Genomic DNA, 26,940 nt, shown 5'->3' on the forward strand with positions numbered 1-26,940 from the left:
TTCCTTCTTCTGCTCAATTGTTAAGATTACAAGAGCCCTGACCTCCAGGCTGTGTATGTAGCCTTCCCAACTGAGCAGTTCTGATCTTAGGCAGAACCTAAACCCAGAGAAATCGACACCTCCCTCTTCAATGCTGCTTTGAACCCCTTTTAGGTGTTTATGCCTAGCTAGAAAGTGTGCTTGCACTCTGATCATGCTTCTTGTTGGCCTGGATGGAGGATGGATGGATGGAGGACGGAGAGGATACACAAGTGTGTGTAGAAACAAACCTACTCTACCCAAAGGTGAAATTCAAACTCATTGTTCCCTTCACTTTTGCCTCTGGCCCTGCCCATCACGAGCATATGGACCCCAGAAGGTTGTCCATACGGGGATGTGGCCCTCGGGCTGATAGCTCAGTTGGTTAAAGCATGGAGTTGATAACACCAAGGTCACAGGTTCGATCCCCATATGGGACAGCGGCATATTCCTGCATTGCAGGGGGCTGGACTAGATGATCCTCAGGGTCCCTTCTGTCTTTATGATTCTATGCATTTACTCAGGCTAAGTTGTTTAAGGAAGTTTTTAATGTTGGATGTTTTATCGTGTTTTTAATATTCTGTTGTGAGCCGCCCAAAGCGGCTGGGGAAACCCAGCCAGATGGGCAGGTTATAAATAATAAAATTATTATTATTATTCCTTCCAGTAGTACCTTAGAGACCAACTAAGTTTGTTATTGGTATGAGCTTTTATGTGCATGCACTCTTCTTCAGATACACACTTCAGATGCACATGAAAGCTCATACCAGTAACAAACTTAGTTGGTCTCTAAGGTGCTACTGGAAGGAATTTTATTTTGTTTCAACTATGGCAGACCAACACAGCTACCTACCTGTAACTATTATTATTGTGGAGGATAAGATGGCTGGCAGCTCTTTCCCACCCCTCATACCATCTGAGGCTGACACCTCACTCTGCCTAAATGCAGGGCTGCCGCTGTTGCCTGCGGAACTTTTAAATTCAAATGTCCATAATTTAATCTGGGGAAGGGCCATAGTTCCGCAGTAGAGTTCCTTCTTTGTGCACAGGAGATCCCAGGTTTAATCCTAGACCTGGGAGAGATCCCCTGACTAAAACACTGGAGAACTGCTGCCAGTCAGTGTAGGCCGTACTGAGCTAGATGGCCCAACAGCCTGACTTGAGTAGAAGGTAGCTTCTTATTGTTCATCAGCTGCAATTTTATGCATTTTTCAAAAAAAAACCCAGCTTGACTATTCTGCCAGAATCCATATTGGGAAAGAGTTGAAAGCGAGTGTAGGCAGGAGGTGGGCAAGCAAGGCAGAGGTGGGGAGTGGAAAATGTGGTTCTCAAGAAACCACTGGTGCAGCAAAGGCTTTGCTCTGCCAGGAACTGAGAGAGAAGAAAACAGGGTATGCAAATAAGACCAGCTGGCCTACCAGGTGCAATTATTTGATGGGGAATTCCACAACCAAATGGTCCTATTTAGTGTAAGGCAGCTTTCTGTGTTCCTATCTATGATAATTCCTTCTCAGTCTCCATTGCATCCTCTGCATATTATCCAGCGGGCGCTTTTTGAGATGGCCTGGTGTCTTGTTACGTGCTCTCTGAAGCCCACGGTGATGTGTTTGTGAGGCATTGTGAGAGACTCGGGCTCCGCTATTGCTGCAGTTGAATCTGGCAAGGTTTTCTGGGAGACTGGGTTGCCCACTTTTGTTGCATGAGTTTTGGCTGAGGAAGTGGACAAGGTGGTGCGTGGTCAGGTCCAAGCAGACATTTGTCTATGCAAAGCATGTGCTCCATCCCTCCCACATACAGCAGTTCCTCAGCACTATGCAGAGTTGTTTTAAAGATTACTGCAATGATATATGGGAAGAATGTGTTCGAAGTTCTTTTATGTATAGTTTTATTACCCCAAAATACAAAAGAGCATTGGGGAGGGGGGAGAAATACCAAAAAAGAAGGAAAATACTAGAATGACATCTAATAATTACGAGAGTGACAATAAATATATTACTTTTTTCTCACATAATTCATGCCTCTCCCAGGGAAACATTGATTTCGATCTGTGAAATCCCTAACTATTCCTTGACGCATCTGATCACCAAGCACCTGCCACTTTGCATTTCCTGATACTCCTGCTTTTTTCACCTTCATTAGTTTAATTATCTCCAGATGCTACCACAACTTTCTAATCAGTTCTATTTAAGTTGGTTTTCTGCAGCATTAAATTCTGTGCATTATTATGCTCCCAGAGCAGAGAGCTGCCTCAAAATTAACCTCTGATATGAGAGACTGAGAATGAACATATTAAGGCATCACTTTCTATCCCATCAACAGACTCTCGATCATCTTCTTGGTGTGCACTCACTTCAAAGGAAAAATAGATTTAGTCTCTTCCTCCATAACACACACACAAACACGTAAATGCAGAAAATCTGCCTCAAAAGCAGAATAGGCTAGCAGAATTCACTATTATGCTATTGCCTTAAGTTATAGCCAAACTATAAACCAGGAAATATTCTCTCCAAACCTCTTGGTATCAACTTTCCCATTTACTTCTGCAACCACAATGGAAGTTGGGCACCTTGATCAAGCTAGGAGGTCAATCCAGGAGAGGAAATATTCAGAAATGGAGCTTCAGCAGGTTCCCCACCTGAACGGGTGCTCACATGCACACAATGTTGATGCACCCAATATGCTTTTGTGTACCCTATCCACACTTGTCAAACAGACAGATAACACTGTCAGCTCTGATCAGCAGCGAACACCTGTTTAGGGGCCGGGAATTCATGCCTAGCATCCCCTTCCTGCTGTAACAGGTACTCAGTGCTATCAAAGCTGACAGTTTGGGCCAGCTGTTCTGCAAGGGAGCTCTTCCCCCATCATGGAAGGCATGCAGCGGATGGCAATCCATGAAGATCTCTGGATTGGGGCCAGCATGTTGCGTGGAATCCATTTTCCAGTCTGGTTTTTTTCTTTAAGTCAGATGGGCAGGCTTTGCTCAGGATTTAACTATCCCCCATCAAGGGAAGAACCTATTGCTAGGTCAGGATTAGCTAATCTGGGCACTTCAAAGAAAAATCCCAGTGATGTGCATTTTGACTCGCTAGGAGGACCGCTGGGCTCTGCAAACACCTTTCTGAAATATGTGCAGTTTCCTTCTGTCTGATATGTACTTTACAATGGCAGGCAGTTCTGGAAGGTGCCATCTCCAGGTTTTGAAAGGTGTTTACTCATAGTGAACCCCTTACTGCAGATGTGGCAAGCATACTTCGGCCTGAGGGCCACATTCCTTACTGGGCAGACTTTCAGGGGCCACATTTCAGTGGTGAATGGGGCCATTGCTAAAATAGGCACAGCAGAAAATGCAAACCTCTGTAGGCTAGTCAGCAGAATTCGGCCCAGTGGCATATCTTGTTGTCTTAACCTGATTTGTATTCTGAAGCCAAAACAGCACCAGCTGCCTTTATTGCACTACAATCTTTTCCCCTAAAAGCTGTTTCGAGTCTATTCCTGCTTCACAAAATGATGAAGAAATTGAATCTTCAAAGCTGCTGTCCTGTACCCATTTACTCGCAAGTAAGCCCCATTGAATTCAGATGCACTCACTTTTGAGTGGACGTGTATAGGATTGCACTGTGAAATATTGGCAGAACCATGGCTGCCCCGAAAAAGTCTGAGCTCAGCAGAGAGATCTAAAGCGAGACCTCGAAAATCCAAATCCAGACCTGCTAAAAACTGAATCTTGCTCTGCTACAAATAAAATAAAGAAGAATGAAAAGGGGGCTAAGAACTAAAGTGAAAACATGTTCAAATGTGTGATAGTCCCAATAGCATTCAGTGGTTTTTGTGCCAATCACAGAGGGTGAAGAGGAGACAAAATAGCATTTTCTCGACAACAAAAAGGCTTGCAATGAGGTTGATGCTGCTTGGGAACACCGTGCAGGCATCCTTCCTGCTAAACTGATGGCAACACAGAATCATAGAGTTTTAAGGGACCCTGAGGATCATCTACGAACCCCCTGCAATGCAGGAATATGATATGTGGGTGTTCATTACTGACCTGCAGGGAGTGAACCACCTGACCCTTGGAATTCCTTCCAACTCTACAATTCTATGATTCTACTAGGAACAGAAAGGGAAAGGCTGTACCTTGGGTGGAAACTTCTGTATTGGATGCAGAAGGTCGCCAGTTCAATCCCTGACACCCCCAGGTTGGGCTGGGAAAAGACTCCCATCTGGAATTACGTGCAAACAATACTACTCAGCTCAATGAACCAGTGGTCCAACTCAGTAAGGCAGCTCCCTATGCTCGTGAATATGCCTGCTTTCTGTCGCTAGCTGGGGTCTGCAAAAACATAAGGGTTTGCAGAGCACATGGAGGGACATCACACATCAACATTTTGCTCAGCGCGTCGCAAGCTGTGCAGCCACCAACTGCATAACATGCCCAAGCTGTCCCGAGTGCATTTTATACAGAAAGATGGAATTTAACCCAACTGCATGGTAAACACAGGGGTGACAATCCAGATCATTTGATCTTTAGGTATTTGCCCTGAACTGACTTGAAAAAAAATAAAAATGGAAGCTTGTACATCTTTGACCATACAAGCATGCACAAGTGGGACAGTTGCTTTGGGGCATATGTTTTGTTTTGTAATTTTCATTTATTCTAGGCAGGATACTGGGAGATCTGAGCTGAGGGCTTCATCTTCTGGGTTAATGATAAAATGTTGGACATGCCAGTTCTCTGGCAGTCTGAGAAACACAGTGATTCTTAAGCTGTGGGTCCCGATCTGCTCCTAAGCAGGCTGCACAATCAGGATATTTCCCTTATTTCAATTCCAATTCCAATTCCAACCCTCTTACTCCCTCCTTCGTTTCATGTATAATACCATCCTTAAATGTTATTTAAATAGATAGGGTTCTAATCAGCCTTACTCATACTCAAAGTAGGCATGTCTACTTTCAATGGGCCTACTCAGAGTAAAACCTAGTTGCCTGATACCCATGTTATTTGCCCCCTGCCCCCTGAAAAACGATAAAGAAAAATGTGGATTAGAAACATCCAAAGAGGGGAACATGCTGCGTTCCCTATTAAAATTGAAAATTAAATATAAACTTTCTCAGTACCAAGCATTTTACGCGATATTCCTGTTATAAAGGGGGAAGGTAGGGGTCGCAAGGCAGGGATACAAGTGGGTCCAGTAAAGTCAATTTACAGCTTAGTTTCACTTCAAAATGTTTGAGAAGTCCTGGACTCATGAGTCATTTTCGAACAACATACAACCCCCTCTGCAATCTTCTTCCTTCCTCCCTTATGCTGGGTATAAGGAAACTGTGGCCCTACAGATGTTGTTGAACTCCATCTCCCATTAGCCTTAGGCAGCATGGCCAATGGTCAGGGATGATGGGAATTGTAGTCCAAAACATCTAGGGGGCGCACAAGCTCCCCATCCCTGCTTATGCCCCTCTTCCAAGGAAACCCTTTTAGCTATGGCTGAGTGACCAGTGGTTGTAGTGTTGTAGATTTTGGGATTTCCTTGGGTAACATGCCCTCTGCACTGGCACTCCTCCAAGTGGTTCCACATCCCTATCCACAAACTTATTCTCTTTTTCTGGGCCGAGCCCATACCACTATGCAGAAAAGAGGTCAAGTCAGATGACAGGCTGATCTAGTCCATAGCTGTCAACTTACAGATTTGAAAATAAGGGACCAGCAGCCTCGAAAATAAGGGATCAGCAGCCAAAATAAGGGATTTTCCGGGCACAGGTATGTTCGACTTCTGAGCCCCTCTGAGCCAAAGGCAGAAAGCCCAGCCAGCAGCCAAATGAAGCCTCATCAATAAGGGACAGCAGCGGGACATGGCACTGGGATAAGGGACTGTCCCACCAAATAAGGGACACTTGACAGCTATGATCTAGTCTGCACCAGGAACACCTTGTACTATGTCTTTAAAACAGCTCCCTCAGCGCACTAGCTCATGGCTTAGGTCGTCATGCATCTTGAGACTGTTTTATCACATGACACGCCGTTTGTCACATTTCCACGCACATCTCAAATATAAAACATACGTAAAATGTTCACACTACACCTTTAAAGCACATTCTTTCCTCCCCTCAAAGAAATTTGGGCACTGTTGTTGTTTTTTTACCATGCACAGAGTTGTAATTCCCAACAGCCCTTAAGAAGCTACCGTCCCCCAGTCTTTTCTGAAAGACAATGTGCTTTGCACATGCTGTGTAGTGTGTACGCAGCTGAGACATATGCATACCTGGTTTAAAAATAACTCCAGTCTGCTTCCCTACATGTGAATACACACAGCCCAAAGGGGAGATCTGAATTTCTTTTACCACCATATGAGAGAGAAAATGTCTTCAGCGTTGCATGGTTCTCTGCCTAGCTTTTCTGTTGCAGTCTAACCCAGACCTTTAAGACGAGGTGGGTTATGTACTGGCACAGGATAAAAGCTAGCAAGTGAGCCATAAACCAGGAAATCCTGAAATCAAATATCACCAACTCACATCACAAAATGGTCTTAAAGAAGCTACACAGTGAGCCTCCGTCTTCACATCTGCAGCATGAGTATAATAATACCGGCATTTTGTTTTGTTTTGCACAACAGCTGCAAGGAATGGGATCGTTTTAACTATAGTGCTTTCAATGCTTTTTAGCACCCCACATAATTCCCAAGTTGGTCTTGCTTTTAAATTCTTAATAGCAGGTAATCTACCATGTCAAAAAGAGATATTTTGAGAAGCAACTTACTTGGACGGCGTATGAGATCCCAGTCTCCAAACTGGATTCACCCCTCTGCCTAAAGTCTTTTTCCTGTTTAGATATGAAAGCCGATTCCTCAGAGCCAGACAAGATACTGTCCTCTTGGATATTTGTTTTGGCCTTTGTTGGCCTGTCTGGGTTTCCCCGGGAATAAGAAGCAGTCAGGCAGCTGGTCAAATTGATTTCTGGCAAGGTTGGGCTGCTCGGGGCAGTTTGGCATTCTGTGAGCTTAATTCTTGGTACCTCCTTAGTCCGTAGGCAGAAGTTCTTGAAGCTTGGTAAGGTGGAAGGGTTGGCCAGCTTGATATTAGCCATCCGAGGGATCAAGGTGCACAGAGCGAGAGAGCTGTCCGGCGTCCCGATGGTGACATCTTCAATGGGCATGTTAGGCGTTGAGGAATGAGAAGACGAAGAGCCTTTAAGGTGCAAAGGACGGCTCTGCACATCTTCCTCCAGGGATGTGAGGGATTCATTTTTAAAACGACTGTACTTAGCCCTGTGAAGCATTCCTAGGTCTCTCAACAGTCCTACATACAGTATGTGTCCGCCGAGGCTGTGTGGAATGCGTTCTCTCATAGCCTTCAAAGTTCTGCAACTGGGTTCTCTTTCCCTACCCCACCCTTCTCTAAATCGGCCGCCTTTTTATAAATAAGAGAAAGAAATATGGAATTAGGCAAACCAGAACTATTTTGAAAAGAAAGAAGAAAAGAGCAGATTTGGTTGTCACTGGCGTCCTCGTCAGGTTCCCATGTGACTTCTTCCTTTTAATAAACTGAGCCTCGCTCTGTCTGGACATCTGGCTATTTGGAATTAAACCTGAATTAAATTTACACACTCACACATGCATGCATGCATGCAGGTAAACCAGAGAAAACTACAACCGTTTATTCTGAAGAGCTCTGCAAGCATGCAAGCAAGCTCTGCTTTGACCTCTCACTACCATAGCCCCATTTTAGCAATAGTCAAACCCTGGCTGCAATTAATTTTATCTAAATATATTTAAAATAGAAAGGAAAACACTATTTCATATCACAACAGCACAAGAGAGTTTAAATTTCTACCTTTCCTAGAACAGCAGAATTGAAAGGAGATTTTTCATTAGCATATTAATGCTGAATTTCTCTGTCGGGGGAAAAATGCGATTTTAAAAATTCTTAATTCACAGAAATGTAGGTGAGAAGATCCCATGTTAAATAATTCTGCAGATGAAACTCAGTTTCTCTCAGTAAAACCCTGGTAATTCTTGAAAGATCCTTTAGCACCACAATAAGCAAAATACTCCTCGTAGATTTATGATCCGGCACAATTGGACTTCAGATTCATCATCAGTCAGTGGAAATATAACAGTGAAGCATCTCCAGCAGCCTTCCGAGTCATCCGTAGGTTTTCCTCAGTAGCCAGGTCATGGTAGCTTATTTGTATGGAAGATTAAAAGAAAGAGAATGTTGCAGTTTTTATGAATGAAGTTTTCTGAATGAATTTCCCTGTGTGCAAGCGAAATAAATCTGTGAATGAAGCTGAGAATGGCTGTAACTGACTGACAGTCCCAGGGGTGTTTAATTTTCAGCCAATCGGGAGAAAGCTCAGTGACTCATGCACCATAAATACACTAAACTAGTAGCCATGCAAAATGTGACTTTTAGTGATGGGGGCAATTCTTAATGTTCTGGTAGGCAGTGAATGGATGAAGACATCAATAATTACGCTGCCAATGTGTGCAATTCATTTTTTTTCCTGTTGAGAAAAAACGTGCGTGTGTATGTGCTGTTATTTCTGCAATGCAGCATAAGAAGGATAGTAGAGAAAGAAACAAGCAAACATCTTTTCCACCAGCGTTAGTTCATATGGTATAAAATCGGGAGGGGGGATAGTGATGTACGATTCTTAGAAGCAGAGTTCCTTTTTGTTGACTCTCGGTTCAATATCTAATGACACTTCCTGTGCCTATCAAATTTACTCTGAAGGCATGAGAAAAACTGCAAAGGACTGAACACAGACCGGAAGTGAGGCTGAGTCGGCAGTGCAATAAAGCACATTGCGACCACCGAAATTGCTAGCAGTCTTAGCCATTGGTGAGGAACACACAACTGCATTAAGCAGTGGGGCTGACCCAATGATTTAATGCTTATTACAAAGGATGTGTATATTACACTTAAAAACAAGAATCTGAATTCTGTACTAGAGAGAAAAAGCAGAAATTAGTGGCCAAAATAAACAGAAAAATTGTCAAAGACATATATTTACAACATGAAAACACAAAATACATGGCATAATAAGGAACAAAAACGATACCCCCCCCCCCAGTTTAAAAGGACATAGATTGTTTAATTAGCCATGATCACTTGCAGAGAGTTAAGCCCATGACAGCCTCTTTCCCACAAAACACTTCTTCAGCCTCAAGTCAATACCATGGGGAAGCCTAACCAACACAAGCACTTGCTACCTATTGACAGTCAAACAAAACCCTTCAGTGTACATGTGGTGATGCTCAGAAATGTGGCTGATGAAAGCAGGGGTGATGTAGTGACCCAGGTTTAAACATCTACTTCCTGGGTGACCCAGTCACTTTCTCTTCATGCTTTCTGTTGTTAGTTTCGGGCAACATCCTGACTCTCAAGCCAGGAGCCTTCAGGATGCTAAGTAGCAAGACTGGGACAATGTTACCTTCAACTGGACTCGTTCAGGTACGAGATCTAGAGATCAAGCCTAACAGAAGAAAACCTAGACCTCATAGGAAGCAACAAGGAAACCAGAGTCTTCCCAGTGAGTCCAACCATTCTTAGCCTTTATATATATAGCTCCCCCAGTCCCTCAGCAGAGTTGCAGGACATTTAAAGGGGTGACACTCTTACCTGAGGCCTGTAGTGCTTTTGCAGTGCCTCAGATTGCACCTTCTGCCTTCTTCCACTGGGACCTCTCACCTTTCCTTCGGACTACCTTGGGTGGTAGATGGCAAAGCTCACACCCTGGAAACTCCGAGCTACCTGTCCTGTGTTGAGGGCCCAAGAAATCATCATCATCTCCTTAATGTGTTTATGGAGTGCCACCTAAAACACCAGCTGAGTCCAATTAAAAGGCTGAGATGAGAGGCCTCCCAGGCACTGAGTCATATTTTTTTTAAAGGACCCAGGGCAGGAATCAGCAGTAGGCCCCCACCAGGGAGTTGGGGCCCTGGCTGATGCCCAAAGATGTAGGGTGATGGTGCTAGCCGTGGTAGTTATGAACATAATATAAAGTAATTATTGGTCCATCCGTAACAACAGACCTCGAATGTAGTCAGGCCTCTTGTGTCCTCTTATAATCTCTGCCTGTGACCCTCTCTCTGCACCCTCCTTCATTCTTCTGTGCCCTGGCCATGCCAATCAATATGTCAAACGCAGACACACAACTCCGTCATTGCTTTGTGTGCACTAACGCACCATAGATAGATGTGGCAGAAGTGGCATTCGTCCGACTGCCACTGGCTCTGTCTGCTGTGATGTCATGTCATGCTGGAGGATGCCAGTCTTGGCCTAGCACAAAAGGGGGTCTCTTCGGGAACTGGATTCAGAAGTTTGAAAGTGAGAATGTGAAAATGAGCAAGTACTCCATGGGCTTTTAAAGGACAGCTTGGTGGTGCAGAAGATTTTAATGAAAGCGGACAGATGCCATTCACTCCCTCATACAGTGGCGTAGCGTTGGTTGGTGGTGCCCGGGATGGGCAAGGGCAAGCGTGCCGGGGGGGGCGTGCACACACACCGGCCAGGGAGCGCCAGCCCAGCCCTTGCCACCGATGCTGCCGGAGCAACCCGACCCCCCCCACCGGAGCAAAGAAGGGCCTGTCCATCCATGCAGGGATGGGGGGGAGCCTGGCCAGCTAACACAGCCCTTGGGGGGTGGTGAGTCGCACCAGGTCGGGCTGTGCTGGGGGTGCTTGTGGGGGAGTGCTTGGTTCATGCCCCCTCAAAAAATGTGTGCCTGGGGCCATGGCCTCACTGGCACACACACACACACCTTATGCTGTGCCCCGGGCCCTCGTAACTAAATCACAACATATCCCTCCAGTTTTTATTTATATGACATTTAATATGGTGGTCCTGTGATTCTGGATGCCCCATGAGGGGTTCGCGTGATACCAGGGCAATCAGGGCAAAAACTTGGGCTTTCCTTACAGGCACCAATTCCTATGCCATAAATTCCTATGTGAGGGCTTTTTGTTAAAAACAAAGAAGTTTCCTTGCCAGATCTTTTCCAATGATGAAAGGGAGATTAAAAAACATCAAAGGAAGACTCCCCTATCTAAAGGCACCAGTGTGTGGGCCTGTGGTGTGGGAGGAGACACATCATAATAACACACTCTCTTAGTAAGTCACAGGGTGCTGCACATGTGAAGCAAGATTTTTAAAAGCTGGCTTTTGTTTTGTTTTTAAAAAAGAACACAATCAGAAATAGCTTTCTGTATCAAAACAGGGGGAGCAAAAGCACAAAAACCAGCCTTAGCAGAAGGAGGTGGGAATGCATGAGTAAAAAGCTCTCTCCCACCCCCACCCCACCCCCAAATTGGAAAAGCAAGCCGAAGTTTCAAGTTGGGCCTAATTTGGTACCCACTCAAATACCCCTCCATTTTATTCACGTCCCTCCAATGGTTTACAAGGCTGAGGGTTGTGTTCAAGGCTTGTCCTACTCACTGTAGGCCCATTGAGATGAATAGAGGCGGCTAACTTTGTTCATTGATTTCTATGGGTCTAACTCTGTAGTTGAATGAAACCCTGAGGCATTCATCTGAAAGCAGCTGAAATTGCCCCCACGTTCCAATCGTAATCGTTCTCAGCCTTACCTGTGGCTCTCTGATGTTTCAGATTGCTTTTCCATCGTTTCCCCAACTGTGCGTCTCTCTGGAAAAGCAGGGACGTGGCATCTGAGGCAGAAAAACCATAACAGGAGCATCCCCCAGCAGTGGTGTAGCGCGGGTTGTCAGCACCCGGGGCAAGGCAAGTAATTTGTGCCCCCTAACCCGTGGATTTGTGCCCCCTAACCCTAACCCCCAGATGTTGCGCCCGGTGCGGCCGGCCCCCCCTGCACCCCCACGCTACGCCACTGTCCCCCAGGACTAGATCCTGGCAGGGAAGGGTCCATTGATTTAATCCCTCTGTTTCTGAATGTGCAATATTGGCAGGGTGGATAAAGGTTTGCAATCAGAGAGAGAGAGAGAGGGCTGTTGTGGCAGAGCACATGCGCGGATCCCAAGAAAGCCACCGTTTCCCACTAGGGCTTAAGTTCCTCTGAAGCACATTCTTCCAGAACCTTCTTCATACAAACTCCTCCTTCTGTGTCATATTATGAGATGGAGCCTGAACAAAACATAGGTGGAGGGTGGGATGGAAAAGGCAGATAAACCGCTGAGGCTTTAAGACAGGCTTCCTCAACCTCGGCCCTCCAGATGTTTTGAGACTACAATTCCCATCATCCCTGACCACTGGTCCTGCTAGCTAGGGATCATGGGAGTTGTAGGCCAAAAACATCTGGAGGGCTGAGGTTAAGGAAGCCTGCTTTAAGACAATACCTGTGGACTCCCCCTGCCCTGCGCCTGCTGTCATCAGCAACACTTAACGCTACTCCTGGCCTGCTCCGGGTTACCAAAATTATTAAAGTCCATATACCTGATGCTGTTCTGCAGTTACACTAAAAAATAGAAGATAACCACCTTTAAGATCGCCCCGAAACCATATAACAAGCCATTTCTGTGGGGATAATTTTGTTTACGTAGTGTTCTTGCCTTGCTAGCAATGGCTCATAAGCCCTGCCAGTCACAGATACCACACAGCGTATGTCATGGTTGGAGAAACTTTTCCAGCCTGAGGGCCACATTCCCTCGTCGTTAATATTCCAGGGGCCACTTTAATCAGTGGTGGGTGGAGCCAGAGGCAAAATTGGGAGGGGAAAATGGATGCAACTCTTTTGAGCAGTAAGCTACGTTTAAGCCAGACATACGGTGGTACCTTGGGTTACATACGCTTCAGTTTACATACGCTTCAGGTTACAGACTCCGCTAACCCAGAAATTACCTCAGGTTAAGAACTTTGCTTCAGGATGAGAACAGAAATCGTGCTCCGGCGGCGCAGCGGCAGCAGGAGGCCCCATTAGCTAAAGTGGTGCTTCGGGTTAAGAACAGTTTCAGGTTAAGTACGCATCTCCGGAATGAATTAAGTACTTAACCTGAGGTACCACTGTACATCAATTTTCTGCACAAACAGAACACTGCCTGTGAGTGGAGACAGAACATAGGAGGCCCGTGCAGAGCTTTTCTGAGGCCCAGGGAGGGGAGTCTTGCTAGAATAAAGTTATAAACTCAAAAGAAAAAGGCAACTGGTCTCTGGTTGGACCCCTAGACAGCTTGGCCCCCCAAGGCCTGGGGCAAGTGTACCCAGCTGCCCATGCGTGAGCACGATAGTGTCCCCTTTTCTGTCACCTCAGAATCAGGCTAGCATTCATTCTGATTTGCTGGTACAAAGTTTAGGTTGCGTCAAGCAACTGTTAGCCCACACTTTCCATTGCATTTTCCTATCACTTTTCACATTGCAAGAAGTCGGGGGGGGGGGGCGATCTCTTAAGAAATTGCTACAGAGGTTTGTGTCCTACTGAAGAGTTGACCTACTGATCTGACAAACCCAAAAGCATAATGCACCACATGAAGTAATGCTGTGCGGTTTTAAAAAAACACCTGTCAAATTAATAGTTCAAATAAGAGTAGACCTATTGAAATTAATGGACCCGTTAAGTCGTGCCCATTGATTTCAATAGGTCTGCTTTGAGTAGGACTATCATTAGTTATAACTCCAGGTATATAAAAGGATTGTGATTACTTTAGCTATTGTCCTTTGCACATTTCAGTTGCAATGAAGTCAGAGTAAATTTTATCATGCACAGTATATACTATATGGTTTGTTTTTATACTATGGAACAATAGAGGTTTGAATTTGCATGTCATTTCTTCAGTAGCATTTCATACTTGTTACACACTTTTTCTTTCCCTTAGCATCATAGGAGTTTGCAACTTTTAAGAGTGGGGAAGGTGAACTTTGAAGGAATTAGGCTGTACTTGCGGAGAAGGAAGGTTTGAAAAGTGGGGACCTAAAATGCAAGTATCAGATTTCATTGAAGTGGGCAGACTCTCTTTGCTAGCTATTGTTTGGAACCTCTCCTTCCTGCAAACAGATTTCTACCAAAATACCACAAGATTGCAACTTGCTTGTCTAAAAGAGAGGGAATAAATCCTCTCCCTTCTCCAAAATGCTTTTTTTAAAAAAAAATAATATTCCCACCAACAGGCAAGCGAGCAACAATAGGCTTTATTGACCTCTTCCACAGGAGAGCTTTAAACTGCAGTGGATGCTTCCTGTCACATGCACTCCCTCATGTTAATTCTCAGTGTGTGGGTGAGACAGACCGCAGTCACATTTACTGCCTTGTGAGTGAGGGGCGGAGAGGGAAGCGAGAGGCATGTGCCGATGCCAGTGCTGGTATCGCTCGATGCAGAAGTCCAGAATCACGTTAGATCCCTGCTCATATAAAATGCATCACTTGTGGAAGTAAAAAAATAATAAAGAAAAAGGATTTCAAAGGGAAGCAATCGTGATTGGAATTACACGTGCCATCACCCCTGCTAAGGAGATGGGGACTTTCTCTTCTCTTTTTTTTTTAGTGCAAAAAGGCATCTGTCTTGCTTTTCAGGCACAAATAGCACCAGTTTCTACCAGAGACCAGCTTTTCGCTAGCATAAACAGCAATGTTTATTGTTACCGGAAGACCTCCTGCCCAGCACTCAGCCTCCTTCGTGGCCATGTGCATCTCCCCTCTCTCCCAGCTTCGCTTCCTCCAGAATAAACTCACAAAACCACCCCTTTCCCATCTTTCTAAACACAAGCTGCTCTTAATTTCTGCACCTGCTTCCAGCCCAGCTTTTTCCCTATCTTCCCCCGATTCCTCTTAACCAGGGATCAGCAAACTTTTTCAGCAGGGGGCCAGTCCACTGTCCCTCAGACCTTGTGGGGGGCCGGACTATTTTTTTTTGGGGGGGGGGGGAATGAACTAATTCCTATGCCTCACAAATAACCCAGAGATGCATTTTCAATAAAAGGACACATTCTACTCATGTAAACACACACTGATTCCCGGACTGTCCGCAGGCCGGATTTAGAAGGCGATTGGGCCGGATTCTGCCCCCGGGCCTTAGGTTGCCTACCCATGCTATTAACAATGCTTTTCAACTGACACACCAGAAATCCCCAAGTGAGGACCAGTCTGACCTAAGGCAGGTCACTTGAGTAATGCAACTGCCATTCCCCCCCCCCTTGCTGCTCAATGTTGGGATGGGGGGGAGGAGCAAGGTTGCAAATTATATAATATACAGTGGTACCTCGAGTTAAGTACTTAATTTGTTCCGGAGGTCCGTACTTAACCTGAAACTGTTCTTAACCTGAAGCACCACTTTAGCTAATGGGGCCTCCTGCTGCCGCTGCACCGCCGGAACACGATTTCTGTTCTCATCCTCAAGCAAAGTTCTTAACCCGAGGTACTATTTCTGGGTTAGCAGATTCTGTAACCTGAAGCGTATGTAACCTGAGGTACCACTGTATACAGTGGTGCCTCGCTAGACGAAATTAATCCGTTCCGCGAGTCTCTTCGTCTTGTGATTTTTTCGTCTTGCGAAGCACGGCTATTAGCGGCTTAGCGGCTATTAGCGGCTTAGCGGCTATTAACGGCTTAGCGGCTATTAATGGCTTAGCGGCTTTAAGAAAAAGGAAACAAACTCGCAAGAACTTGCAAGACGTTTCGTCTTGCGAAGCAAGCCCATAGGGTTGGGAACAACTAATGGGCTGCTGCTGCTGCAACCCTTCATTACTCCCAGCATCCACCACCCGTAGGTGCCAACTCCTAGAGGACCAGCTCTTCTGGAGCCCCCAATATCCCCCCATGTTTAGAACCATCAGGGGGGCAGACGAGGCCAATCGCAGAGCAGCTTCCATGGCCAACACCTCCTCCTGCTGAAGAGGGCCAGGAGGGAAGAAGCTGCCCCCAGCAGCAGAGGAAGAGGTGGTTGATTTTGGAGTCATGTGTGGGCATGGCTTCAGTGGCCAGTGGTACCTCCTTCCCCCTATTAAGGGGAAGACAGGGGAAGCAGCCCTCAGCCAGTGGCAGTGGCAGTAGGTGGCCCAGAGAGGAGCCGCCAATGGCCATTGAAGCTACGCTTCCATATCTGGCTCCACCCCTTGGCTCCTCCCAATGTCATGCATGCATCACCACCACCACCCCAAATCTTGTGCATAAGTCGGCACCTCTGGCTATGCCCAATGGTAGGGCTGGCCCTGTCTCCTGCTGCTCCATTTTCCAATTCTCTTCACACATGGATAGAGTGAAGGCTAAAAGGCAATTTTACACACAGATAGGAAATTATGTACCTGTGCTGTGGGAGCCTGTCGTCTTTGTCCATGGAGCTTTTCCCAGTAGTGATGTATGGAAGTGAGAGCTGGGCCATAAAGAAGGCTGATCGCCAAAGAATTGATGCTTTTGAATTATGGTGCTGGAGGAGACTCTTGAGAGTCCCATGGGCTGCAAGAAGATCAAACGTATCCATTCTTAAGGAAATCAGCCCTGAGTTCTCACTGGAAGGACAGATCCTGAAGCTGAGGCTCCAATACTTTGGCCACCTCATGAGAAGAGAAGACTCCCTGGAAAAGACCCTGATGTTGGGAAAGATGGAGGGCACAAGGAGAAGGGGACGACAAGGAGGACGAGATGGTTGGACAGTGTTCTTGAAGCTACCAGCATGAGTTTGACCAAACTGCGGGAGGTAGTGGAGGACGGAGGTGCCTGGCGTGCTCTGGTCCATGGGGTCACGAAGAGTCGGACACGACTAAATGACTAAACAACAACAAGCTGTGGGAGCAGGGAAGCAAATGGACCTCAGCATATGTGGTGCCTATGCTTCCATCCCCCTTTCAAGGGGGCAGTGGTAATCTGAGATATACATGTCGATCTCTCATTGATGCATTGAAAACCTTGTTGAAAACTCTTTCAATTCAGCACTCTCACACCAAACTCCATCCTCTTATCACATGGATAAGGACTCTGCAACTTTGTAGATGGGACTCCAATCCTTATTGTGCCCAGTGAGCATGAACATTATTGTGGTATTGGAACCTGTACTTATAAACTTGTTCATGAACTACGGTATCTAGAATTGTGGAGTGGGGGAAAGCAGTGAAATAGCCATGTTTGCTGAGGATACTAAACTGTTTGGGGTTGTTGAAACAAACAAAAAAAAGGATTCTGAAGAGCTCTGAAAGGACCTCTCCAATCTGAACGAATGGGCAGTAAAATGGCAAATTCAGTGTAAATAAGTGTAAAGTATTGCAGAAAGGGGCATAAAATATTAATTTCACATATACGCGCATGAAGTCTAAATTGGGAGTGACTGACAAGGAGTAAGACCTTTGGGTCACAGCAGATAGCTAAAAAAAAAAGAAAATGTCAACCCTGTGTGCGGCAATGTGAAAAAGGCAAATGCTGAATATTAAATTGCTTCATTCCACTTCTTCCAGTTTGTAATACTTCACTGGTCCAATCCACCCGGGCAAAGCCTTCACTGGGTGAGTGCAGATAGCACTTTCCTGATGCCCAATGTCACCACAGATGGAACACTTTTCAATAAAAGTTGGCCTACACGCTCTTGCTGCAATAATAGAAAAATGTACGGTAAACCAAGAGCAGAAAAATCAAAGTGGTGCATATACATGTGCAAATCAGCCCAATGATACACAACAAGCAGTATTTCATCATGCCCGAGGCAGTTTTTCATCCCGAGGAAGCGGAATAGTTCTTGCATTCATGCAATAACTGCATAAGCTTAATTTGTTTATTCACTTAAGTAAAAATTAAAAACTTGAGTGGCTTACAAATTTCCTCACAGGAAGCGGAAGCTTGGCTGCAGGCCCTTCAGTTAATGACCTGAAGGGAGTATGACTTTGCAGCATTTGAACTTGAATATGCTGTACATTCAGTAACCTACAACTATATCCACTCCTTGCTAAAATCCTTTCAGTTTATGGCTAAAAGAGAGGCTATTTCTAACTCATGAGCAGGCAACCTACAACACAGATATTGCACATGGAGGACATTTGTAGTACAGCTAGAAGAAACAACTGCTAGGATGATCACTTCTGCGTGTCTCTTCCATGCCTATGTTAACTCCTTCCTAGCTTAGTAGACTAGTGAAAACTGAGGGCAGAGGCAGTACGTACTATATGCAAAAATATTTTGGAGTTGTGGCACACTGGCCAGCACGGCCCATTTTAGCCACCACAGTTGAATATAGGGAGCTGGGAAAACCAATTCCCCTTCAAAAATGAGTTTTTACATGATAATGTTGACACAGAGAATTGAGAGCAACCATTAACAGCTTGGTGAAAAAAAGCACACCACACCATTACTTTTTTATAATCATTTTTATTCATTATGGAAGAACCCCCACTAGTATTTACATAGTGCAAAAAGCTGTTATTACTCAAAAAGGTATGGTAGACAGAACAATTATCCTTCGTAAAAGAAAAAACAGACAGAACCTGTTCATGAAGTAATTTCATAATGATTTTCTATTTTAAACCCACGTTCTGTTACTACAAATGTAAAGGTATCAAAGATTAACAGACATTACTTTATTATAGTCTTTTAAAAATACATTAACCATATATTAACATTAATTGGGCTGTGCCATTAAGTTGATTTTTTAAAAGTGTTAATTGTTTTAAGTTTAGACATTTTCTTACTGTTTCTGCTGGGCAGGTCTGGGTATATAAAGCTGTACAATTTCCATTTATGGCTTTGCAACTTTTAAAAAAAGTCTTCCTATTGAATTAGTGATTAAAATCTGGTAACTTGACTGAATAACTTGATTAGTTGGCACATCACACACACAAAATATTATGACAATTTCAGCAAATAGCAGCTTTTCAAACAATACTTTTTGCTCCATGCTATTAAAATTTAACAAATTCCAGTTGAAGAACTGGACTCAACTATACTGTGTACATCCACCCACCCAATTAACATTCCACGGTATCTCTCCCTGTGTTGTACTGAGTTCAAAATTCACACAAGTGCATTAATCAAAAGGACCTTTTCTTCCATGTTAAAAATAGCAGAACGCCACACCACACCAGTCACTGATCAAGCTTCTAGTCTGTAAATACAGTTTGAAATTTAATCCAGAGAAGAGAGGGAATAAGTTAAATGGGGTTTACTGGCTACCATAAACTTGAAAGAATTAAGCATTGCATTAGCAGCCTACAAACCCCAAAATCTTGTTTGGCCTGCCAAAGGCTCCAGTGCAATAGCTCACCAGCCATTCCATTTTCCAGGGTAAGCTAATTTTCATCCAAATACTGGAGTGTTTAATACTTCATCACATAGTCACTTCAAACAAAGGAAGGTCTAGCCCATTGTGCACTTCCCCACCCTGCAACCCTCATCTCCTTCCGCAAATTCTGGTAAAATTTGCTAAACAAGTTTTTAAAAGAGCACAGATATTTGCTGAACATGTCCTAAATTTGAACCTACTTACGAAAGCAGAAACACCATTTGACCGTGCGTAAGAATCTACTTTTTATGCCAGTATAGAAATTGTGCTACTTAAAAAACCCAAACAAACAGGAACTATCGTGGCACTGAAAGATAAGGTAACTCATCAAAAGGAACAGAATGTGGATGTTCATTACAGAAGATGACAGAATCACATACACCTCATTATACTACCACCAGAAAAAACCTTATTAAATACAAGCTAACATAACCTCACAAGCATACAAACACAGAGATATTCCATTTCCACTGGAGGCTCAGCTGCCACTTTTCAGGATGAACATTTTTTTTATTTTATTTTTAAAGGGTGGCTTCCTTACACTTATGTCTTGTTTGCACTGAGATTTGTTGCAATTTTTGGACAGGCAATTTTGCATCTGGTAGCGAACTGGGAAGAATGCCTTGACTGAATTTGAAACCAACAGCTGAAAAAGTGGAAATACTTAATGTACTTTACTTTTATGTATATTACCATAGGATGAAGCAGGTTCTGAAAAAGAGATGAACCTTTTTAAAAAGGTATCTAATATGAGTTGCTAGCACTTAGAGGGGCCGGGGGGAGGGGGCTACTCGCATCCTGTGACAGCCAAACTCCAAGACTTTTTCTGTCTAACATGTGCTGAGCCATATATTCCAAAGAGCTTCTTGCACAAATACTCAAACTGGCTTATTCTGCTACATTCCATGATGGACAATATGAGATTTTAAGACACTGTATCAGATTTTTGTCCGTACAATATAATAAGCTAGTTATGAAAATGCTGAAACTATTGGTCCCAATAATTAAGTGAACAACCTAACTGTGAAATACTTCAATAATCGCTGGAAGTCCATGTTTTCATAAAGCATATCTTTTTGCACTACCAATGAGTATACAACCCTTCTACATTTACCATTAATGGATTTCTTTTTTCCATGCAGCTTATCTGGGTACAATTCGATGTTCTGCAATGGGCAAAAGTTTGATGCAGAGCATGCAGAAGTTAGACAAGCCTTTTGTTTTTTTTATGTTAACAGCAAAGCAGCCTGACTTTCTCCCACTAAACCAACTGATTTCCCACCAACCCAAATAAATTCTGCCTGCTCTCTATTATGAACTCCTGCTGTTTACAGAAGAGCTCACCTCATCAACAAGAACCAACTTTTATGACTGACCCCAACTTTTATGACTGATCCCAAGCTAAAAACATAAGAGGTGATCAAGAGCATCGCATGCACAAATTTCCCCTCTTTTACCCGAATAAATCGAGCCTCAATGGCCCACCTTGCTTTCTGCTGAATGATCAATATCCAATTCAGTGTCTGCATTTACATAGCATTTATAAATTTATATTAGCATTCCTGAGATAAGTGAAAACCGCAAACAGTAAAGTTAACAAAACCCAACAAGGAAAAGTAGCTGTGATTAATGGGTCCCCTTGTGACAGTCCTATAGGCACAGTGACAATGATAGTGAATCAAAATGGAAATAAGATTTCTCTTTCCGAAGGTGCCTTGCCAAATTGTTTTAGATGGTTATAACCAGCATTTCAAGAGTATATTTCTGAGACGAATATCCTGAGGCCAGTAAGAAGAGGTTTGAAGTTAAGTTACTAACTAATATGCATCTTTCTAACTCTTATCAGCAAGGATAAAAGCCCCTGGAAAGATTAATTCTGGCCCAAATTCTGGTACACGTAGATGTGGTCAAATAATTTCAAGATAATAGAATGACAAAGCAAATATTGGTCACTACTGCCAGGCTAGAAAGTGTAAGAACTTTTAAGTTATAGTTTGAGAATAATTTTGCATAAAAATGGTCATTTGCAAATAGTTTTCTCATACAAAAAGATGCCTACTGACAGTTTCAACACACATAATCTGTTCTGAGGAAGATATAAATAGTCATTACACACATGCACATACACGCTAGCTCTTAATGGAAAAAGTAATAAAGACAGCTACAAAAAATATTTATGTTGTGAATTAAATATGCATATTAAACGTTACACAGTGCAAAATGCTGAGATGAAGCACACAAAGCAATGGCTGAAATCCTTACAACAGTTAGTTTTTAAAATATTAATGTTTCCTGAGTTTGTGCTTGAGTTTATGGTATATAGTTTGAGTCCGTAAGCTTCGTCTCCAGGGAACTGCAGACTGAAGGCTTCTGCTGGGCTTTACCTGCATGCTTATCCATTGTCCATTCCTCGCTGTCGACGACCGAATCCACTTGCTCGGGAGTTTCGGCTTCTTCCTCCTCACCACTTTGCTCAACATTCTCATCCTCTGCACTGCTAAGGCTCTTCCCAAGCTGCAGCGTTTCCATAGTCCGCTGAGTCTCTGAGACCCAAGATTCAATTCTGCTGTTGAGTTGAACTTCTTCAGATATAGGTTCGTGGGTGTAGTCATCGTCCTCTTCCTCATCCTCATCCTCCTCTTCTTCAAGCATTCCTGGGACAAGGGTACTGGTTGTACTGGTCATGGAGGAGTTCAAAATATCCCTGCAACTGCCATCCAAAGATCCTGTATCTGTGCTTTGCTGTGAGGCCCATTCCAGGTTGTCATCTGGTTTGGGTTCCTCCTTGCCACCACCAAGTGCCTTCCCATGAATTGTGACTGCAACAACCCCAACAGATGCTAGAGACAGCTGCTTATTAGCAACAGCCTTACTGCTGTCGGGCTTTTCTGGAGCAGCAACCTTACAAGAGGCCTCTCTTTCGTTTTCAGAAGTTTCCAATCCATCCGATGTTTCCACCATGTTCCTCCAATTTGTTTCTGGGGAGGGGAGGAAATGCAGAAAAGATTGGGAATGGTTGACACACAGAAAGAGGTGTGGTTTTGTTCTTTTTTAAAACAGTTGTTATACACACACATACACACTTTCCACTCACCCTCACACAAAAACAAAGTGCAGTTTTAGAACTTTTCTCAGGGGGTATCAGAGAAAAGGTCCCCCCCCTCCAATTCAGTTATATCAATCTTGGGGTAAGGTAGGGTGGGGAAGAGAGAATGGCAAAAAACAGAAATTGCAGTCAGATGTGTTGCCATGAGAAGGAAGTATAGAACACAGGTTAGGTTCTATGCACCACTGCTAGATGCTTAACATTAACACTGTAGAATATTGGGGTGCATGCAGGCTTCCAGTTAATTGCTTTAAAGTTGTTTAATAATCAATTAAATGGAAAACAGCTCTCTGTAGAAAACCAAGCTTTGGTGTTGTCTCTCTCTCTCTCTCTCTCTCTCTCTCTCTCTCTCTCTCTCTCTCTGTGTGTGTGTGTGTGTGTGTGTGTGTGTGTGTGTAATGAAAAAGCCATTCTAACTAGTGTTCCAGTGAACAGAACTGTGTCTGGAAGTTCCCAGGTTTGATCCTCGTATCTGCAGGAAGGACTGGGAGAGAATCCTGCTGGAAATCCCCATGAGCTGCTGCCAGTCAGTGTAGACAATACTGAGTTGGAGGGACCAATTATCTGATTCAATATAAGGCAGATTCCTATGTTCCTAATTTTATTTAAACCCAGGTGGGCTTTACCACTCAATTCAATGCATTTTGCTCAAAACAACTAGTATGGAGCTTCTAGAGAAGAACATACGTTCGGGCAATGAGTTGAGGCCTATTTCACAGGGCTCCATTACTTTGGAGTAAGGGGTTTTTCTTTTCAGTCAGTCACATCAAACAAACTTACATTTACAGGAATATCCACATCTATGGCTGGGTTGAGTGTAGAGACCATCTAGTTTATCATCCTGCTTGCAAGGTGTCCTCCCGCACATGTTGATTCACTTCCACATCAAAAAATTAAACCCCTACACACAAATCTTGTCATCCAAACCAGTGTGCCGCAAGAAGAGTGGAGGAGCAAATCGAGCATCTCACACCAGAAGGCAACTCCTGTTTAGTCAGACAATCCAGGTGCCTCAATTCGGAGTGCGAGGCCACAAAAAACGAGGCAAAAAACCCCCAAAGCCACTAGCCAATCTGCCACAGGGGCAGAAACCCCCCCAAAATTTGCTTCATGATCATAAAATAAGCAGATCATCAACATTAAAGGAAGGGGAAAAGGAAAAAAGTTGACAGCTAACTCACTCTCAGTGCGATTCTGCTACATAAGCATTGTTTTGAAAATGCACTCACCGTACTCTTTCTCATTCACTTCTGAAATGGGCTCTGAAATAACACTGCAGAATGAAATTGCACTTGCTGCAGAAGGATTCCGAGAATGCCCCATGTGGTGGGGCACCTTCTTAATGTTCTTCAAGGCCTCTTCCTGCTCCTGCTCCATTGCTGCAACCATGTCCCGATAGGCTTTCCTAGCCTCCTCTGTCAGTGACACCAATTTGTTGAAGAGGTTCTAAAAGACAAAGACCCCAGCACAACCAAGGAAATTAATGGACCTAAACTTAGGTCAGGTTCATTAATTTAAATGGGTCTACTCTGAGTAAACTTTAGCTGAATACCATCCATATTTAGACATGCATATGCTGAGATAAACTAAGTTTACACACTCTCTCTCAAATTGCAGCTTAATGCAGAAACAGAACGGTGTACCGACCTCCCCGCTGCACCAAGGATTCCCTGCCCAAGCTGCTTCAGGTCGTGGCGGATGTGCTCCTGGAGACACCTAGCTTGGTTGTCCTGGGGGATTTTAACATCCATGCCGACACAGCCTTACAAGGGGCCGCTCGGGACTTCGTGGAAAGCATGGTCTCCATGGGGCTGTCCCTGAATAAGTTTGGCCCAACTCATAGCCACGGACATGCCTTAGACTTGGTGTTTACCTCTACGGATGTTGGTGATCTGACACTAACTAAAAGCGAAACAAAAGAAGTGCCATGGTCGGATCACTTCCTGGTGCAACTGGACTTCTCCGTGACCCTTCCCCTCTCACTTGTGGGGTGCCTCAGGGTTCCGTCCTCTCCCCCATGCTTTTTAATATCTATATGAAGCCGCTGGGAGAGATCATCAGGGGGTTTGGGCTGGGTGTTCATCAGTATGCAGATGACACCCAGCTCTACCTCTCCTTTAAATCAGAACCAGTGAAGGCGGTGAAGGTCCTGTGTGAGTGCCTGGAGGCGGTTGGAGGATGGATGGCGGCTAACAGATTGAGGTTGAATCCTGACAAGACAGAAGTACTGTTTTGGGGGGACAGGGCGCAGGCGGGTGTGGGGGATTCCCTGGTCCTGAATGGGGTAACTGTGCCCCTGAAGGACCAGGTGCGCAGCCTGGGAGTCATTTTGGACATACAGTTGTCCATGGAGGCACAGGTTAATTCTGTGTCCAGGGCAGCTGTCTACCAGCTCCACCTGGTACGCAGGCTAAGACCCTACCTGCCTGCGGACTGTCTCACCAGAGTGGTGCATGCTCTGGTTATCTCCTGCTTGGACTACTGCAATGCGCTCTACATGGGGCTACGTTTGAAAGTGACCCAGAAACTACATCTAATCCAGAATGCGGCAGCTAGAGTAGTGACTGGGAGTGGGCGCCGGGACCATATAACACCGGTTCTGAGAGACCTGCATTGGCTCCCAGTACGTTTCCGAGCACAATTCAATGTGTTGGTGCTGACCTTTAAAGCCCTAAATGGCCTCGGTCCTGTATACCTGAAGGAGCGTCTCCACCCCCATCGTTCAGCCCGGACACTGAGATCCAGTGCCGAGGGCCTTCTGGCAGTTCCCTCATTGCGAGAAGTAAGGTTACAGGGAACCAGGCAGAGGGCCTTCTTGGTAGTGGCACCTGCCCTGTGGAATGTCCTCCCAGCAGATGTCAAGGCAATAAACAACTATTTTACTTTTAAAAGACAACTGAAGGCAGCCCTCTTTAGGGAAGTTTTTAATGTCTAATGCTGTATTGTTTTTAATATTCAGTTGGAAACCGCCCAGAGTGGCTGGGGAAACCCAGCCAGATGGGCGGGGTATAAATAATAAATTATATTATTATATTATTATTATTATTATTATTATTAAATTACCATGGACTGGAATTCATCCCTAGATCCTAGCCACATAAGGGTATCACTTGGCTGAAGAAATTCATTATAGTGATAGCAAAAAAGCATTCTAGTTCTGCACCAGCTAAAATTCTACATGCCAACTAAAATTAGGCATGGCAATAAAATGTAGATCAAATAAGATCCTTTGATTACATCTGAATTATAAAGGCTAGTTTGAAAATGGGGGGGGGGCAGGGGTATGCGTGTTCCACTGCATGGTGTAGCTTAGTGCAAAATGGAAGCATCATTTTACTTAACAGAGCACTCCCTAGTGAATATGACACTTACGTTTTGTAAAAACATTGTGAGCCACTTTCCTTAATATTTAATGAAGATGAGATTTCTGGCTCTCGCTCCAATTTCTCTTCCAATTAAGAGAAAAAAAGACACACATTTAATATCGGATATGGCCCATATTCACGTGTCAAAAATGGGTAAGTGCTTTTAGTGTATTTTTAGCCCGCTGCTTTTCCAAGCTCATTTCCTGTCATTCTTTGAAATTCTGTGAAGGAACCAATCAGATTTCTGCAAGAGTGCTCATTTGAAAGCAGGAGCCTGACACTACTCTCATGGTTCTTGTGTATCGCATTTGATGGGCAGGCAGTCCTCTTCACGTTTTGGGATGCATGGACGTGTGTGAAGAGGAGGATTTGGTCTGGGTTTCTTCAAAGATGTGGAGAACGCAACACATACAAAGCTCAGTAATGGGGTATGTGGCACAGGTCAGGCACCATTATGAATACAGTGGTACCTCGGGTTAAGTACTTAATTCATCCCGGAGGTCCGTTCTTAACCTGAAACTGTTCTTAACCTGAAGCACCACTTTAGCTAATGGGGCCTCCTACTGCCGCTGCGCCGCCGAAACACGATTTCTGTTCTCATCCTGAAGCAAAGTTCTTAACCTGAAGCACTATTTCTGGGTTAGCGGAGTCTGTAACCTGAAGCGTATGTAACCTGAAGCGCATGTAACCCAAGGTACCACTGTAATCTTAGGAACTCAGTGAAACAGAAAGAATTCACACCATAGTGGCAGAGTTGATTTATATGCTCTTACCTCAGCACCTGAATAATTGAAGATCCCGACCACACTAACAGGAACTAGCTTGTTCACACAACGACCAAGAGCTTTACGACCGAGGGCAAAGACAAAGGGGATTTCTTGTTCCCGTGCCATGGCTATTACGTTGTACAGAGCTTCGTCCAGTCCACCTTGGTACATGCCGGGAGAACAACATAAGATTAAAATGTGAAGAACTTCCTCATAACTAGTTTAAAGTCTGCTAACTTTACATCAATAATCAAATGCTTAGGTCCAACTACACATTTCCAACCAATTAAAACTATACCAATGCAGCACATACAGCACAGGATGATGAACTATAAAAACCTTTTACACATTCTGCATTTTAGGCAAAGAGCTAAGATTTAAGAGCACACCAAATAAAACACAAAATGTGGATGTCACAAAAACCCGCAGCACACAGGCACATGAGTCAGGAAGTTGGTACTGGCTGCAGCTCAAAATTCAGTCATATAATTAAATATAATTTGCCAGTTTTAAGATGCTACATACGT

At 44.3% G+C, this 26,940-nt stretch overlaps 2 protein-coding genes across 5 annotated transcripts in view; both read right to left on the minus strand.

Moving 5' to 3' along the window:
• The window catches only part of SHC4 (SHC adaptor protein 4), a 56,529-nt gene extending 44,796 nt beyond the window's left edge, over positions 1-11,733 (minus strand). Inside the window, exons 1-3 of one of the 3 annotated variants that reach the window (XM_077918792.1) lie at positions 11,598-11,733; positions 7,843-9,770; positions 6,770-7,419 (exon numbers count right to left, since the gene is read on the minus strand). In XM_077918792.1, the coding sequence (XP_077774918.1) occupies positions 6,770-7,357 (588 nt within the window). In that variant the 5' untranslated portion in view covers positions 7,358-7,419; positions 7,843-9,770; positions 11,598-11,733. Of the gene's footprint in view, positions 1-6,769; positions 9,771-11,597 lie in introns of those variants that run through there. The other 2 variants (XM_077918791.1, XM_028706455.2) reach the window with 2 other exon arrangements.
• A 6,512-nt stretch (positions 11,734-18,245) lies between these two features.
• Positions 18,246-26,940, minus strand: part of SECISBP2L (SECIS binding protein 2 like) — a 39,571-nt gene continuing 30,876 nt past the window's right edge. For both annotated transcript variants that reach the window (XM_028706345.2, XM_028706343.2), the window contains 3 exons: positions 26,420-26,574; positions 23,511-23,727; positions 18,246-22,153 (listed from right to left, as the gene is read on the minus strand). In XM_028706345.2, coding sequence (XP_028562178.2) covers positions 21,486-22,153; positions 23,511-23,727; positions 26,420-26,574 — 1,040 coding nt within the window. In that variant the 3' untranslated portion in view covers positions 18,246-21,485. The remainder of the gene's footprint in view (positions 22,154-23,510; positions 23,728-26,419; positions 26,575-26,940) is intronic.

This window comes from Podarcis muralis, chromosome 14 (genome assembly GCF_964188315.1).
Source record: "Podarcis muralis chromosome 14, rPodMur119.hap1.1, whole genome shotgun sequence".
Classification (NCBI taxonomy): Eukaryota; Metazoa; Chordata; class Lepidosauria; order Squamata; family Lacertidae; genus Podarcis; species Podarcis muralis.